General features: G+C 40.3%; 1 protein-coding gene across 1 annotated transcript in view; it reads left to right on the top strand.

The window, feature by feature from the left end:
- The window catches only part of MAN2A1 (mannosidase alpha class 2A member 1), a 213,634-nt gene that overhangs the window by 105,498 nt on the left and 93,495 nt on the right, over positions 1 to 14,641 (top strand). Inside the window, exons 10-12 of the mRNA XM_075932033.2 lie at positions 3,230 to 3,415; positions 8,767 to 8,881; positions 10,593 to 10,660. Coding sequence (XP_075788148.2) covers positions 3,230 to 3,415; positions 8,767 to 8,881; positions 10,593 to 10,660 — 369 coding nt within the window. The remainder of the gene's footprint in view (positions 1 to 3,229; positions 3,416 to 8,766; positions 8,882 to 10,592; positions 10,661 to 14,641) is intronic.

Genomic DNA, 14,641 nt, shown 5'->3' with positions numbered 1-14,641 from the left:
TCCCACGGTTCTCATTGGCCATGAACAGTGATCCACAGCCAATGGGACCTGCAAGTGTTTGTACCTGCCGAGGTACAGGTAAATAAGGTGGTGGTGGCCCACCAGGGACTAACCTCAGCAAACCGCCACTGTCTTACTGGCCGTCCCTGAGCTAAGGTGAACAAATAAATGTGAGGTTTTGGGCATAAGTTAGCCTAAGGGTAGAGAATTATGGGCTATTGAAGTTGCAACTGAGAGAAAAGTGCAAAATAAATGAGTGTTGTGAGAAAGTAAGACCTAACAAGGACCTGACCTAGTGTCCTTATGTTTTAGTTATAATTGATTGAGCAAGGTTTTCAGTTAGTGTTTTTGAGAATTGTGAATGCTTTATGAAAATTTACCTAAATTGATAGTGTGAGAAGGATATTCATGCAGATGGTAATTTAAATGAGTAATGTAAAGAGCTAATAAGAAGGTGGCAGAAATACAGTTCTGATTAAGGCTAATTTAATATTAATTAGTAGTATAACGGTGCATAGAAGAAGTAGTTTAGCTAAATACAGGAAGAGCTCCAGTTAATAAAAAATGGACCTGGATCAGGACTATCAGGCTGTACCTCACACTGTTGTTAGTGGACAGATCACCCACTGATACAGCATTTCATCTTTGAGAAGGAGTATATTAGTAGCATTTGTGTAAGGAGTAACTGAATGCCTGCTTGCTTAACTAAAACTGCCTGCCAGTCACAATGCATTTTGGAATTGGTTCTATTCAATATCATCATCAACGGTTTAGATAATGGCATAGAGAGTATTATTAAGTTTGCAGATGATATCAAGCTAGGAGAGGTTGCAAGTGCTTTGGAGGATAGGGTCATAATTCAAAATGGTCTCGTCAAACCAGAGAGATGATCTGAGGTAAAAGGGTGAAGTTTAAAAGGACAAATGCAAAGTACTCAATCAGTTTCATACACAGAGAATGGGAACTGACTGTCTAGGAAGGAATACAGCAAGATCATCTAGTTTCACTGAGTTTCAGAGTCCATGTCAAAGCTGTTGGCTGTTCTGGATTCAAAGCAGGGTAGAATGGGATAATGGTTTACACTCATAAGAGAGCATACAAAGTATTGAACTTCAGGTCATTCTCAATGTGCTCTATGGTTAGTTCCCAGAAAGTTCCTCAGACGCCTTTGTGTTGTCCAGAGTGTAGAAGAGTTTTATATGCAGGGCCCAGGACATCACCTAGCTATATTAGGGTGAGCTCCTGTACTTTGCCTAGGGTACAGGGTCTTAGAATCATAGAAGATTAGGTTAGAAAGAGACCTCAAGAGGTCATCTAGTCTATCCCTCTAGTTTCAAAGCAGGGCCAATCTCAACTATATCATTCCAGGCAGGGCTACATCAAGCTGGACCTTAAAAACTGCTAAGGATGGAAATTCCACCACCTCCCTAGGCATCTTATTCCAGTGCTTCCTCCTCCTCCTGTGAAATAGTTTTTTCCTAATATCCATCTTAGATCTTCCACACTGTGACTTGAAACCATTGCTCTTCATTCTGTCATCTGCCTCCAGTGTCAACAGCCTAGCTCCATCCTCTTTGGAAACTCTCTGTAGTAGGGCATGGAATTCTTCCATCCTAAGTGCAGGACTCTACCCTTGTCCTTGTTGAACCTTATCAGATTTTCTTTTGGCCCAGTCCTCCAATTGGTCTTGGTTACTCTAGACCCCATCCCTACCCTCCTGCATATTTACCTCTGTCTCCAGTTTACTGTCATCCACAAACTGGCTGTGCATGCAACCCATCCCATCATCTAAATTGCTGCTTGTGGGCTGGGTCTGGTCCCTAGGGTATGTCCCTGGTGGGCCCTCACCTCTAAATTCACCTGCACCTCCACAGGTAGTGGGCGATCACAGATCTCATTGGCCATGGATTGCCATCTGTGGCCAGTGGGAATGGCTGGAAGTGGTGTCCCAGTCCATGCCACTAGGGATCAGCAGCCAATGAGCTGTTTGCGCCAAAACCTGCAGAAGTGCAGGTAAATAGAGTGGTGGCATCCTACCAGGGACTAACCCTGGCAGGCCACCGTTTTTTTTTAATTGCCCACCATGATTAACATCTTCATTAATGATCTAGAAGAAAACTGACCCCAGGTCTTGAAGTAATTTTATTTTGTCTTCGTGCTGTTGGTCAGTTGGTGGATCCCATCTTCAAATAGCCTGGATTTGTCATAATTATCTTGTACTTTGACTGTTATGGACCTGGTATTTAGGAAAAAGTAATTTTTGGTTTTCAATGACCAAACCAAGATCCAAACAATGGTTTTAAAAACATTAAATGAGACTTGAATATTTAACACAGTATATATCAGTGGTCCCCAACCTTTTGGGGCTGCGCATGCGCCCGGGGGCGGGGCTACTCATACGCTGCATGCCCGGAGCTGGCACCACCCATGCGCTGCACGCCCGGGGCTGGTGCCGCAACTGTGCTGCACGCCCAGCGGTGGGGCTGCCCATACGCCTCGCGCCCAGGGCCAGAACAGCCCATGTCCTATGCACCCGGGGGCGGGGCCACCACTGCCGATGTGCTGCGTGTCCTGAGCCGGAGCCTGTGCCATGCGCCCAGGAGCTGGCAGCGCCCATGCACCGCGCACCTGATGTCGGGGCTGCCCATGTGCTGCGTGCCCGGGCCGGCACGTCCAGGGCCGGCACAGACCTCGCGCCGTGCGCCAAGGGGTGGGGCTACCTAACCGCTGTGCACCCAGGGCTGGCACTGACCATGTGCTGCGCACCTGGGGCCAGCACCACCCATGCGCTGCACGTCCGGGGGCGGAGTCGGCCCCAATCACTCGGCGGGCGCGCAGAAATGGCCTGGCGGGTGCTACGGCGCCTGCGGGCACTGCGTTGGGGACCACTGGTGTGTATATAGTATATATCTTTTGAGAGAGATAATTCATTTGGTTAAATAAGATGTGTTGTTGAAAGTTACATTTTTCTTCTAAAACAAAAGGTGCTATGAATGCATCCTTCTAAGGTTTGATTGCTAATTATTACAAATGTGTTCAAATGAACATTTTTTGTGCTGTGTGTAAATAGTGAATTATTTGTTAATTGATTAAAATTTATTTTTAAATTTAAAGAACCTGTAGGACCATTTTTGAAGGATGCTGTGAAATCGCTGTGGTTGATCTCTGTGTGAGTGTGAGTGTGAATGAACAAGCTGCTACATTAATTTTTTTTCTTGTAATTTTTCAGGGCCGCTGAGATCCTTTATTCTTTGGCTCTAGTGAGGTCTAAAAAATCTGTTAAGATGAATGCATTTCCTTCAGTGGACCATTATACATTGCTGACTGAAGCTAGAAGGAACCTAGGACTCTTTCAGCACCATGATGCCATCACCGGAACATCTAAAGATTGGGTAGTTGTGGACTATGGCACTAGGTAAAGTAACTTAATGAGTATGTGAACTTAAAAATTTTAACTTATTTTCTCCTGTGCTTTTGTTTCTTATGAATATATTATATTTATAGAGTCCCACAATATATACCACTAAGAAAATATTACTACTTTGTATTTTATCATCTTATATCTCAGCATATCCCTATGTAGCAGGCAAGTATTTTACCTATTTTGTAGAATAAGAAAATTGAGGCACATAAAGGCTACAGTGTGCACAGAGGTCACAAATAGGGCTGTCAAATGATTAAAAAATTAATAGCAATTAATCGCACTATAAAACAATTAGAATACTATCTATTTTAATATTTTGGGTGTTTTCTATGTCTTCTAATGTATTGATTTCAGTTACAACACAGAAAACAAAATTTACAGTGCTCACTTGATATTTATTTTTTATTACAAAACATTTACACTGTAAAAAAAAAAAAAAAAAAAAACCAACCCAAAAACTTCAGTTCACCTCACTGAAGTATTGTAGTACAAATTCTATCATAAAAGCTGAACTTAAATTCTTCTATATAATCAATATATTTGTGTCCTATTCAAAAGAGTTCTTTTTTAGCTTAGTCCCAGCTGAGCCAGAATGGGGGAGACTCTGCCATGGGCAGTGCAGAGTTTGGAGTGGGGTGGAGGGGAGCTCAGCCCCCAACTGCAGGTGGCATAGGGCTCAGAGGAGGTGTCAGCCTCTGGGCTGGTGCGGGGCGGGGGGTAGACCCTACCATGGGCAGTGCAGAGTTCGGGATTTGGGGGGGGTCAGTTCCAGCCCCAGGAGGCAAAGAGAGGGTGACTTCGGTGAGCCCTGCTGGTGCGAGGACAGCTTTAGCAAGTCCCCTCGCCCCCCCCCCCCACCTCCAAGTTGTTTTATTTTAAAAAATATGGTCACCTGGGAGTGGAGGGATGGGTGTCAGTGTATTTACTTTTCTTGTTTACTTCTCCCTTCGATCTGGAACCAAGTCTTGAGGTTTTTCCCCACTTTTTGGGCTGCTTCGTTTTCCCATGCGCCCTCTGGTGTCAGTTTGCCTTACTGCACCTTACCAGAGATCGTCTCTGGGGCAGGTCATGCTGGTTTGTTGACCTCTGTGGCTAATGCGTTAATTCTGCCCTGCGTTAATTGGAATGGGAAGAGAACTCATTTATTTATACAGTACTTTGATAGAATAATTTGCAATATTTTCTGAAGTATTTGCAAAGTAGAGATATTGCTTTTAACACTCGTCCACCCACACTTATAGCTATATTAATGTATGCTTTATTTAGAACATTTCTATGTCTAGAAGATTTGAAAAGTTGGTAGTGGTAAATATGTTGAATGGATGTCTTATTGGTGGAGAGAGAATACTGTGCTGGATAAGCCAATGTTAAGAATAATGCCCTCTTCTGTTTCTAACTTACAGAAGTTTTAAATAACTTATATTTAAAACAATGCTCAAAACATTCCTATTTGTTGATCATGTATATACGTGCCATTTGGAATGTGAGGGAAAGCTAGATCAGTTCCCATGTAACGTTAATTCTCCCAAGTATTGAATGTAAAAGAGTTCAATATTGTATACATTATTAATTTCCTTTATCTGTGTTTGTAATATAAGGAAAATTGGGTGCCCTTCTAAAACAATACTTAAAGTGCTTGGTGTTATCAGTATAGTTTGATTCGCTATGTATACATGCCTATAAATTCTTCACTGATTATCAAAGGGACTTGGGGCATTCTGATTTGAATATCACTTGTTCCTTAGGCTATAAGAAGGTGCATGGCATGTATTGTATTTGTATTTAAGTCAGCAGGGGCCTCTGGGTGGTTAGCACTCTTGTAAATTAGGATAGTTCTGTCAATGCCTTAATGCAGATATAGAAATTTAACTTTGAGGTACATATGTTTAAAACCCTGGCTTCATCTTGCCACATATATACGTCTACTAAGAGAAGGTAAAGCAAAAAAGCCTTTATTGATCATCTTGGCTCATCAGTTATGTGGTTACTCTGAGACTAAAAAAATGGTCATTGCTCTAATAATGGAAAAATAAGAAATCAAAATGAAAATCTCTCATCTTATGAGGTGAGGACAAGAAACATAGTATAGAAATCTCAAATAAAAAAGAGAGGCTAGAAAGAGATTCAGCCTGTTATTGATTGAGGATCATTCAGACTCCAATCCTTCTGATACAAAGAATAAACCCAAGAAAGGCTATTCCCTCCAAACCATAATTAAACACTTTTTAGTGAGATAACCAGAAGAAGATAAAACTAGTACTAGACAAACAAGACTGGGGGGGATAGTAAGACTATAAAAATATTTTGTGTTGTATTCCAGATAGAAAGTATGGCTTACCCTTCTCTGTGGAAGATGATAAAGAGCAAATGAGTGCCAAAAAGAAATTATAATATCGGACTAGGCAAATTCAATAATTTTATGAAGGCCAAAGAGCTAAGATTTTGTATGGTTCCCAGAGTGGAAGCATTGTGAGTCTCCATGATGAATGCAGCATTGTTGTTTTTGGGTGCATGCTTCCTGCTTAGTGAATAGATAGTGTAAGGAAACTGCCCTCTAACATGACGGTTACATGATGACTTATCTGCAACCTTAAAGAATGTTGTAGCTTCTACAGATGTTTCCTAAGCCATCCTCTCATAGAATGATAAATTTGGAAGTTCTTCAGGGCAAAGAAGATGATAATCATATGAGTTATACTAGAAAACTATTTTTGTGTGTCCTATTTGTATCTATGCTATTCTGCATTCCCCTTGCTTCACAGCAGGAGATAAGATATTGGTTAACAACTTCAGTATTGATGGAACTGCACCACAGAAACCATAAGGCACGTTGGATACTGGTACCATCATCAAGCCTAAAAACCCAAGGGTTACAAGCTGAGAGGTTTTGTTACTATCTGACAAAGGAGTCAATGAGATAATAGTGCCTCTTCTAAAATCGCACTAATGAAGAGAAGACCACAGTACTAAGCACTTCCACAGGGTGCACTTTTCTGGGTGATCTTTACACCAAAAGAAGTTACAGCCTCAGACTTCAATGCTGACATGCCAGAAGAGACAGACCCTACTGGTACTGATCACCACCACTGTGCTGCGGGATTTTTTTCCCTCCAGGAACTTGTTGGTTTCTTAAACACCTGAATCCCTGCTACTAAGAATCAGCAGTAATGAGTACTTGGTTTCTAGAATCCCCCATGGTACCAAAACACTCACCTCTGGTCTCTTTGTTTAGCGACAAAGTAAATTGCAGAGTGAATGACAACCTCTCCTTAGCCTTGGTGCACACCTCACTAGAGCAACAACCAAGGACTAATCAATTACAGGTGTGTACAGAACCTCAACCCCCCTTTTGTAATGGGATATCCTTAGGTGTCATTACTGATGCCCTTTTAATCCAGCCTTGTAGCCTTATTGAGATCAATGGATGCCCTGCAGACACCAGCCCTCTAGGACCTCAAGCATCTCCCATCGGCAGAGTGGAAGACCGACTCCCTCAGCTGTCCTTTCTTGATTCCCAATCCCCAAGAGGAGACCTTTGAGGAGCAAGAGGCTAGTACGGAACAGGACATTACTCTGCCAACAAATATTTCCTCAGCTTTTCTGGATGACGTTGCAATGCCGCTTCTGCCATTAATGGCTGACAATTTAAAACAATTCCAGGACTTCACCCAAGAGGTTGTTGATTTTCAAATTCCCCTAGAAGAGGTATAGAAGTCACATTATAAACTGTTGAATGTCCTACATATTTCACAAATTTCACAGATAGTGCTTCCGATAAACAAGGGACTACTTGTCGATGGCTATGGATTTTCTTCTCACTCATCTCAAAATTCCCTTGTTGTAGATTCTGTAAATAGGAAATACAGCGTCAACTTCCTACAACAGGGATTTGAAAAGACTAGAGTTTTTTTAGCAGACCATTGTATCTACCATAACCCTACAGTTTAGGATTGCAAATTATCAGGTGCCGATGAGGAAATATAATCATATCAACTATCGGAAATGTAGTGCTTTTGTTGATCATCTCCTAGATGACCAAAAAAGAACAGTGCCAAGTAATCATTGCCATGGGTTAGCAACTAAGAAGAATGGCACTGCAGATAGCGGCCAGCTTTGTATCAGTGGCATTGGTGATGGGGAGAGCTTCCTAGCTTCACCTTTCTGATCTAGAAAGGGAAATCCAAACAACGGTAGAGGACTTTCCATTTGAGGGATCTAAACTGTTTGCAGAAAAGATAGATTCCTTACTCTGTACGCTAAAGGACTGAAATAATGTTTCCTTCTTTCTAGAGAGAGCTTTCAGGGTGGCACAGAAAACACAATACAGTAAGCTGCAAACTATGGGATCAGCAAGATCAAACTGCATTAAATATTGCTATCATGCCTACGATATTCAATACCTATCTGGAAACCAAATTCATTTCACAAGATCTGTTTCCACTTCTGTAGCCTTCATCAGGAGTGTTCACATAACAGAAATATGCAGGGCAGAAATTTGGGCATCTTCCCAGATGTTTTTCAGGATATTGTGAAATTATCCATGACTCATCATCTGATACCATGTTTGGGTCTAGAGTGTTAGCATCAATAGGAGATAGTGGAACTCGCATAGAAAAAGTGAAGCCAGAAAACCAGTAATAAACTTATCTGGGTGGCATCGTTCACAATATTGGAGACTGTGTTTGGCATGAAGCCCTGAATAGGTAACGTAAGTGCTGTATTTAAAAAATCTTGTGATATGGAAGGTCCAGTGTGATTAGCAAAAACATCACACTGACTTGTGCTTTTAAAGACCTTAAGAAACCTCTTCTATGGAACAGAGTCCTAGAAAAAAACTATATCTAGTGCACACTGAAATAGCTCTTAGTACTGATGTCTAATAGACTATCCAAAGTAAAATTAACTGGTTATTTAGTGTAATTAAAGAGGTCTTTGGTCACACCTACTTACATAGCAAGTAGTACATGAGAATTTGGACAAATTTGGGACATCTTTTAAGAATGCTCAGTAATTTGCTACATAAACTAACATTTCTTTGCCGATTCCTGAGCAAGGCATGGAAAAGTTGACCTAGAGGCACACTCTGTAGCATATTAATGGCTGAAACTGCATTACTGTTGCTAAATATGAGAGAGCTAGAAACAGGAGCCCAGAATAGGGATTATATGCCTTCCTCATATATTGTACTTCTGATGATGTGGCAAAGATGGTCATGATTTTTGGGTGGCCATATTGAGACTGGGTAAATGGGGATCTAATTTTCAGGAGACTGGTGTTAAATACTTCCTCAAATTAGGGTCTTATAAGATATCTCAGGTAACAACTGAAAATTCTGTTGACAGGCTTTTCCATTCATTAATGAATTTGAAGAGGGTGATCATTGACTCCGCTCATGTTCTTATCCTAAAAGACACAGATACCTATATCTTTAACCCGTCGTCTCCATTCCTTAAGATGGTGAGTTGTCCTACTTCCTTCTTTGTATTTTTGTGAAGTTATATGAATAATATTTTAATACTGAATATGAGTGTTGTGGAATTCAACTTAAGTTCACTTCTACTTTGAAAATTAATTATGTAAAGATGGTCCTGTCTTGCTCAGTAGATCTAGTCTCTGGATATTCTTGGAATTAAAGTTGTTGATGATAGCAAACATATATTTTACTACTTTTTGTCATTTGTCCTAAAGAATCTACTTATCTGAAACTGAGTGAAGTTTCCATGTTGTGCATCATCAAAATAATTTATCTATTTTCCCATTATCTACATCTACTACTATTTGTGCTACCTATCATCAATTTTTACAAGTGTATCTATGGGGCTAACTTGATATGCACATCAAAATTACTTACAGTAATGTAGGAGGAAGAAAGAGCTCATCTTGAATCTAAGTCCACATTGATTGTGCAATATTGGCATATAGACCAGGCATATTCTTATTTGTAAATTTGAGAGAATTTGATAGGGGAATCTATTGAGGAACAAAGATCACAAAATTCACACAGGCCATTTTTGAAGAGTTATTTCCAGAAAAGAGAAACATTAAAGACATATTTTTAATTTAAATAAAATAAATACTGTAATATTTTAGTCAGTCATCTTTTAACAAACTAATTGTATTATTCTTTACCAAAATTCTTTGTTGTATTTTTAAATTGCCTGGTTAGACACTCTAAAGTTAAAGGTTGCACACATCTTAACTCTGCTTTTGCTTTTTACACACCCTCTAAGTTACATGGTCATATGACACTTAAGTAATGTAATATAATATGTGAAAGTGATTTTATAATCAACAATGTACATAAATAATATCTTGAAATATTTTTTTCGTTGATATTTATGCTATTTCATTTTTGCATATCTTTAATTACTTTGACTTTTTAAGGTACATTAATTGGTCAGCATCTGTGCAGTCACAGATCTAGTCAAGAGCACCTTCTGGGGCTCTCATTGCTCTGCTGTCAGAGGAATCCTGCCTCTGGGTACTTGAGGGTATATCCACAGTGCAATAAAACATGGCAGGCTCGTGTCAAGTGTCTCAACCTGGGAAGTCCTGGGCTGCAGAGCTATGAAAATTGTAGTGTAGACCTATGGGCTCGGTGGATCTAAGTGACCTCTCCAGTGATAAATCAGCTTTCCTAATTGAGAGCCAGTCTTCTGTCAAGTAAACCAATGGCTTCTGTAACTAAATTGCAGGACTATAGTGCCTGTGAGGGTAAATGTCCAGTAATAAAAACTGAAATAATTTGTAAACTACACCATATATGATGGTGATTAGAAGATCTAGAACACAGCTGTAGAAATGTGTATAGGCATCAGTAAGTTTGAAGGTTGGGATTAACAGTAAATGACTTAATGGAGATAATGATTTTAATTGGATAAATAAATATACATTTTTCTTTTCTATCAAAATCTATTTAGACAGGTATGTTCATAATCTCCTTGCCTTAGGTGCAGGGTTGTAGATGATTATCTGGTGAAGTGGGGACTAGTATCTTCCTGCATATTGTGGTACGTTAGATTTCAATGGAAGTAATTATTGGTGTGGTGTCGATAGTGCATTTGTGTGTGCGTATGTGTGTGTTCTTCCAAAATCAAAACGTTATGCTTTCTAGTTTGATTTATATACATTAAAAGGCAAATTCAAAGTTTTTTTTTCCTCCCCGAAGGATGATGTTCAGTCTTCACAAGATTCTCTGCCACGCAAGACAGTCATAAAGCTGAGTACACAGCCAAGGTAAATAATACATGAATATGCAGTATTTGAAAGCTTCCATGTAGCAATGTGGCTTCTGCTAATCACTTAAGAAATTAAGTGTTTTTAATTTTTGTCCAGTTTATGTTGTCCTGAACTAATTAGTTTTGGTAAAATTTAATTTCATAGTGAATTTTCCAAAATTAAAATTTTTCCCTATAGTGGAAGTTTCCTGCTTTATTCATGTTAAATGTTAGCATAAATGGAATCCTAAGATTGCAATTTATAAGATATGCTGGCTTTCCTTTCAGAGCTTAAAGTTTATTTAAATGATAGCTGTAGCTAAGTCTCGTTAAATAACACTTTGGTTAATGAAAACCAAAATCTTTGAAAGGTTGACTGAAGTCCAGTGGCTGTCGAGTTGCGGAAGAGCCTGGTCCTCCACTACTTGAGCCATCCATTCTTAGTTTTGAGCTAACAGATGTAGCCTTTCTCCACAAATAGCACATGACAGTTCACAATGATTTGTTATGGAAATTTTATCTAGTATCGAAATATGACAGTATTATTAAAAGCCAACCCTTCCCTTGTGTTCTTGTCTGTTGCTGAAGCAATCTGGCTTTATGATGCTTTTCCTCTGCACCTTGCTTCCAAGACTAATGCATATCTGGGCTACTCTGGATACCTGTTTTTATCCTTCCAAATGATTGAACAAGATACTATGAAGGTGGACTCCTGAAGTAGACAGTTGTGATATCACATTCTAAGGTAGTAATAACTCCCGGGAAGACACATAGAGATTCCATAGTCTTGTACACGAGTTTTCAACCTCTAGTCTGCAAACCATGCATTCTACAGATTAAGTCTAACGTGTCTGTAAAAGGTGACTATGGAAAATAGTTTCAGATCCTAAAAAAGACATACTGATTTTCTCATCAATTAGAAATATATACAGTAAAACTCCATAGGTCCGACATCCAATGTTCCGGAACTTCATATGGTCCGGCACCATTGGGAACCCGGAAGTGCTCTGGGCAGGCAGACAATTGGAGCTACTCTGCGCCCGGCTTCCCCGATTCAGCCGCTGCTGAAACTGACCAGCAGCTGAATCGGGGAAGCTGGGGGCAGAGCAGCTGGGGTTCTGCTGGGTTGGTCCCGTAGCACTGCCCCTCGGCGCTACGGGACCAACCTGGCAGCACCCCAGCTGCTCTGTCCCAGGCGTCCCCAAGAGCAGCTGGGGTGCTGCTGGATTGGTTTTGCAGCACCGACGAGTGGCGCTACCGGACCAACCCGGCAGCACCCTAGCTGCTCTGCCGCAGGCGTCCCCGATTCAGCTGCTGCTGAAATTGACCAGCAGTGGCTGAATCGGGGATGCCTGGGGCAGAGCCGGACTATCGGAAGGGGGAGCTATGAGTGGTCTGGGGTGGCATCCCCCCCCACCCCATCCCAGACCCCTCATAGCCCCCCCTTCCGATAATCTGGCATATTTGATAATCCGGCACCCCCTGGGTCCTAAAGGTGCTGGATTATCAGGCGTTTACTGTAAATAGTCCCACCTGCAGGTCAAAACGTCTAAGGGTTGTCATTATCATAGAAGCCAGCAGTTTAGTGCCCTTTCTTATGCTGTGTCAAATCTGTACTGAGGCCTATTCAGTATTTACAGCTGAATTCTGTTGAGCCAGTTTTCAAAGTTCAATGATAGGGGTTTGCAGACCATATATTGAATTTCTTAAGGGACTCTGCACCTCTAGGCAAAATTGTCCCTTTTTAAAATGGAGTAAACTGAAATGCAATATGGAACATTTAGTGAAGGCATTGTCCACACAGACAGTTGTCAGCCGACGGTCAGGGCAATGAGTCCCTTAAGACCGGCTGAAGTTCTTTTAAATTGTGCTTGGTTCTGTTACAGCAACTGAAGGAGTCAGGTTAAAGCTTAAACAGTTACTAGTTTATTGTTACAGGGTAAACTTAGTTATTAAATGCTACTACTGTGTTACAGATAACACAGACACTACAAAGGACAGGACAGAAATTACACTAATAAGTCACTTACAGGTACCATGAAACCCTTTGGTTCTCTGAGCTCTTATTAAATGCATGCAAAATAGACACATAGCAGGTATATATTCTCACCCCTGCGTTCCAGACTTGGCATGGCCAGCGTCTTTCTCTCAATCCCTCGGGAAGAAGTAGGGCGAGGTTGGGCGTCCCACAGACCTCGGGAGACAATCAATACCTGCCATCAGGTATAGATGATTGGAGCTCAAATGGGGTGGGCTGCTGAACCTCTTTTTATACCCCTTGGGTCATGTAGGCTTCTTCCTGGTTTCAAGTGGCCAATTAGGAAAAATGGCTTTGAACACCAAGTTTCCCACGAAGGGTGCAAAGCATAATTTACACCTGGGAAAAATGCAGACAATGGGCACCTCTGGTATGTGATGGGCGAAGATTCCTCTCCTGGGACAGTGCAGGCGTGTCAATTACTGGTACTAGCCATCAGGGCGACGGGAGGCCCCGGGTCGTCAGCTAGCCCATTTACTGTCTGGTTTCTGTTTATGGTAGAGTCAGGGACAGGCAGCACACCTGTGTTCCCAGGGCATCAAAGGCTGACTGCCTTTCTCTTGCTCTCTGGGGGGGGGGGGGGGAACAAGATGGGGTTTGTGGAAAAACAAGATGGGGTTTGTGTCTGGCTACAACAGTGTTCAGTAATCTAATGCAGTATAGCTGAAAATTTTTCCTTATACGTCTTATATTTTCCCTCACTTAATTTCCTCTTACTACTCATCGTTATTTCTATATGTACCATTCTAAATAATGTCTTCCTCCTTGGTATTTGCACATTTCAGATATTTGAACTCTGCATAGTTGTGTATTAGGCAAGCTATACATGTTGACCTCTTTTTAGTAGTAGTATATAAATCAGTTTCACCAGCCTAATGAGCCTTTTTGTAGCTCTTCTTTGAACTCCCTCGAACTTGTTCAAAAATATTTCATGTAGCTGACCAAAATAGAAGTAATATCAGCTAGCTGTACCGTAAGTGTATGTTGTTAATGTTAAATTTTCATTGGCCATTCATAAGTGCTCTAGAGATATGACATCAAAATTACTCATGAGGCTTAGAGGCAAGAAAATGGAGGCGTGAAAGTGGAGAAAAAGTGTATAATATAAACAGGAGTTTTGCCATCTTGCTGTTTTACAGTCTGCATCTCTGATGGCTTTTCCATATCCGCTTCAAAGTCAGGTATAATATAATGTCCACTATCATGAGACTTGGGATCAGGATACTAAAATTCAATTGTATTCCATCTCTTGATGGTTGCAAGATGCTTAATAAGTTATCAATAATGTATTCATTATTAATTTGTGCTATTTATTCACAGTCGTTAGCTTGTAGATCTTTACTGTTTTTTCTATTCATATTTGTTACAATATTTTATCAAAGCTAGAAGTTAAATTTGTGGAATGTTAAATGATAGCATCATTCTTTTCATAACTGAAAACTGGTACTATATGAAGGGTTGTTTTTTTTGTGATCTTCCCGTGCTTCTGTGTGGACCATGATTATTTAAAAAATAGTGATTAGTGTAATTTTTTGAACTTTTAGGATTCATCCAAATCAGCTAATGCTTGAAATTTTCAAAATATAAATGCATTCTTTAATACGTGAAGATTCTTCATTCCTTACCAATTTTTTTTTCTTAATACAGATATAAAAGTGTCCATTAGAAGTCTAGTAATTTTTTAAAATGAGCTAGATGTAATTTCAGGTACTAAAACTGATTTTTAAAAATGTGTAGTCTTATCCTTGTTGACTGTGAAAGATGCACACAAGCAGCAATGAAAGCTAGGGGAAGCTATGGACGTGGACGGTACACAGAATTGGTACATTGTATATTTCAGTATTTCTGTAATGTTTTTGCAGTTACAAATAATACCTAAGATTAGATGCAGCTAGAAGAAACTTTTAATTTGTGATTTTTTTTTTAAGTTGCTGGTGTCACTTTAAAAAGAATTCAAAGTTT

Source organism: Pelodiscus sinensis, chromosome 6, assembly GCF_052426305.1.
Source record: "Pelodiscus sinensis isolate ZL-2025 chromosome 6, ASM5242630v1, whole genome shotgun sequence".
NCBI classification, from domain to species: Eukaryota; Metazoa; Chordata; order Testudines; family Trionychidae; genus Pelodiscus; species Pelodiscus sinensis.
This window is presented reverse-complemented; position numbering and strand designations above follow the sequence as displayed.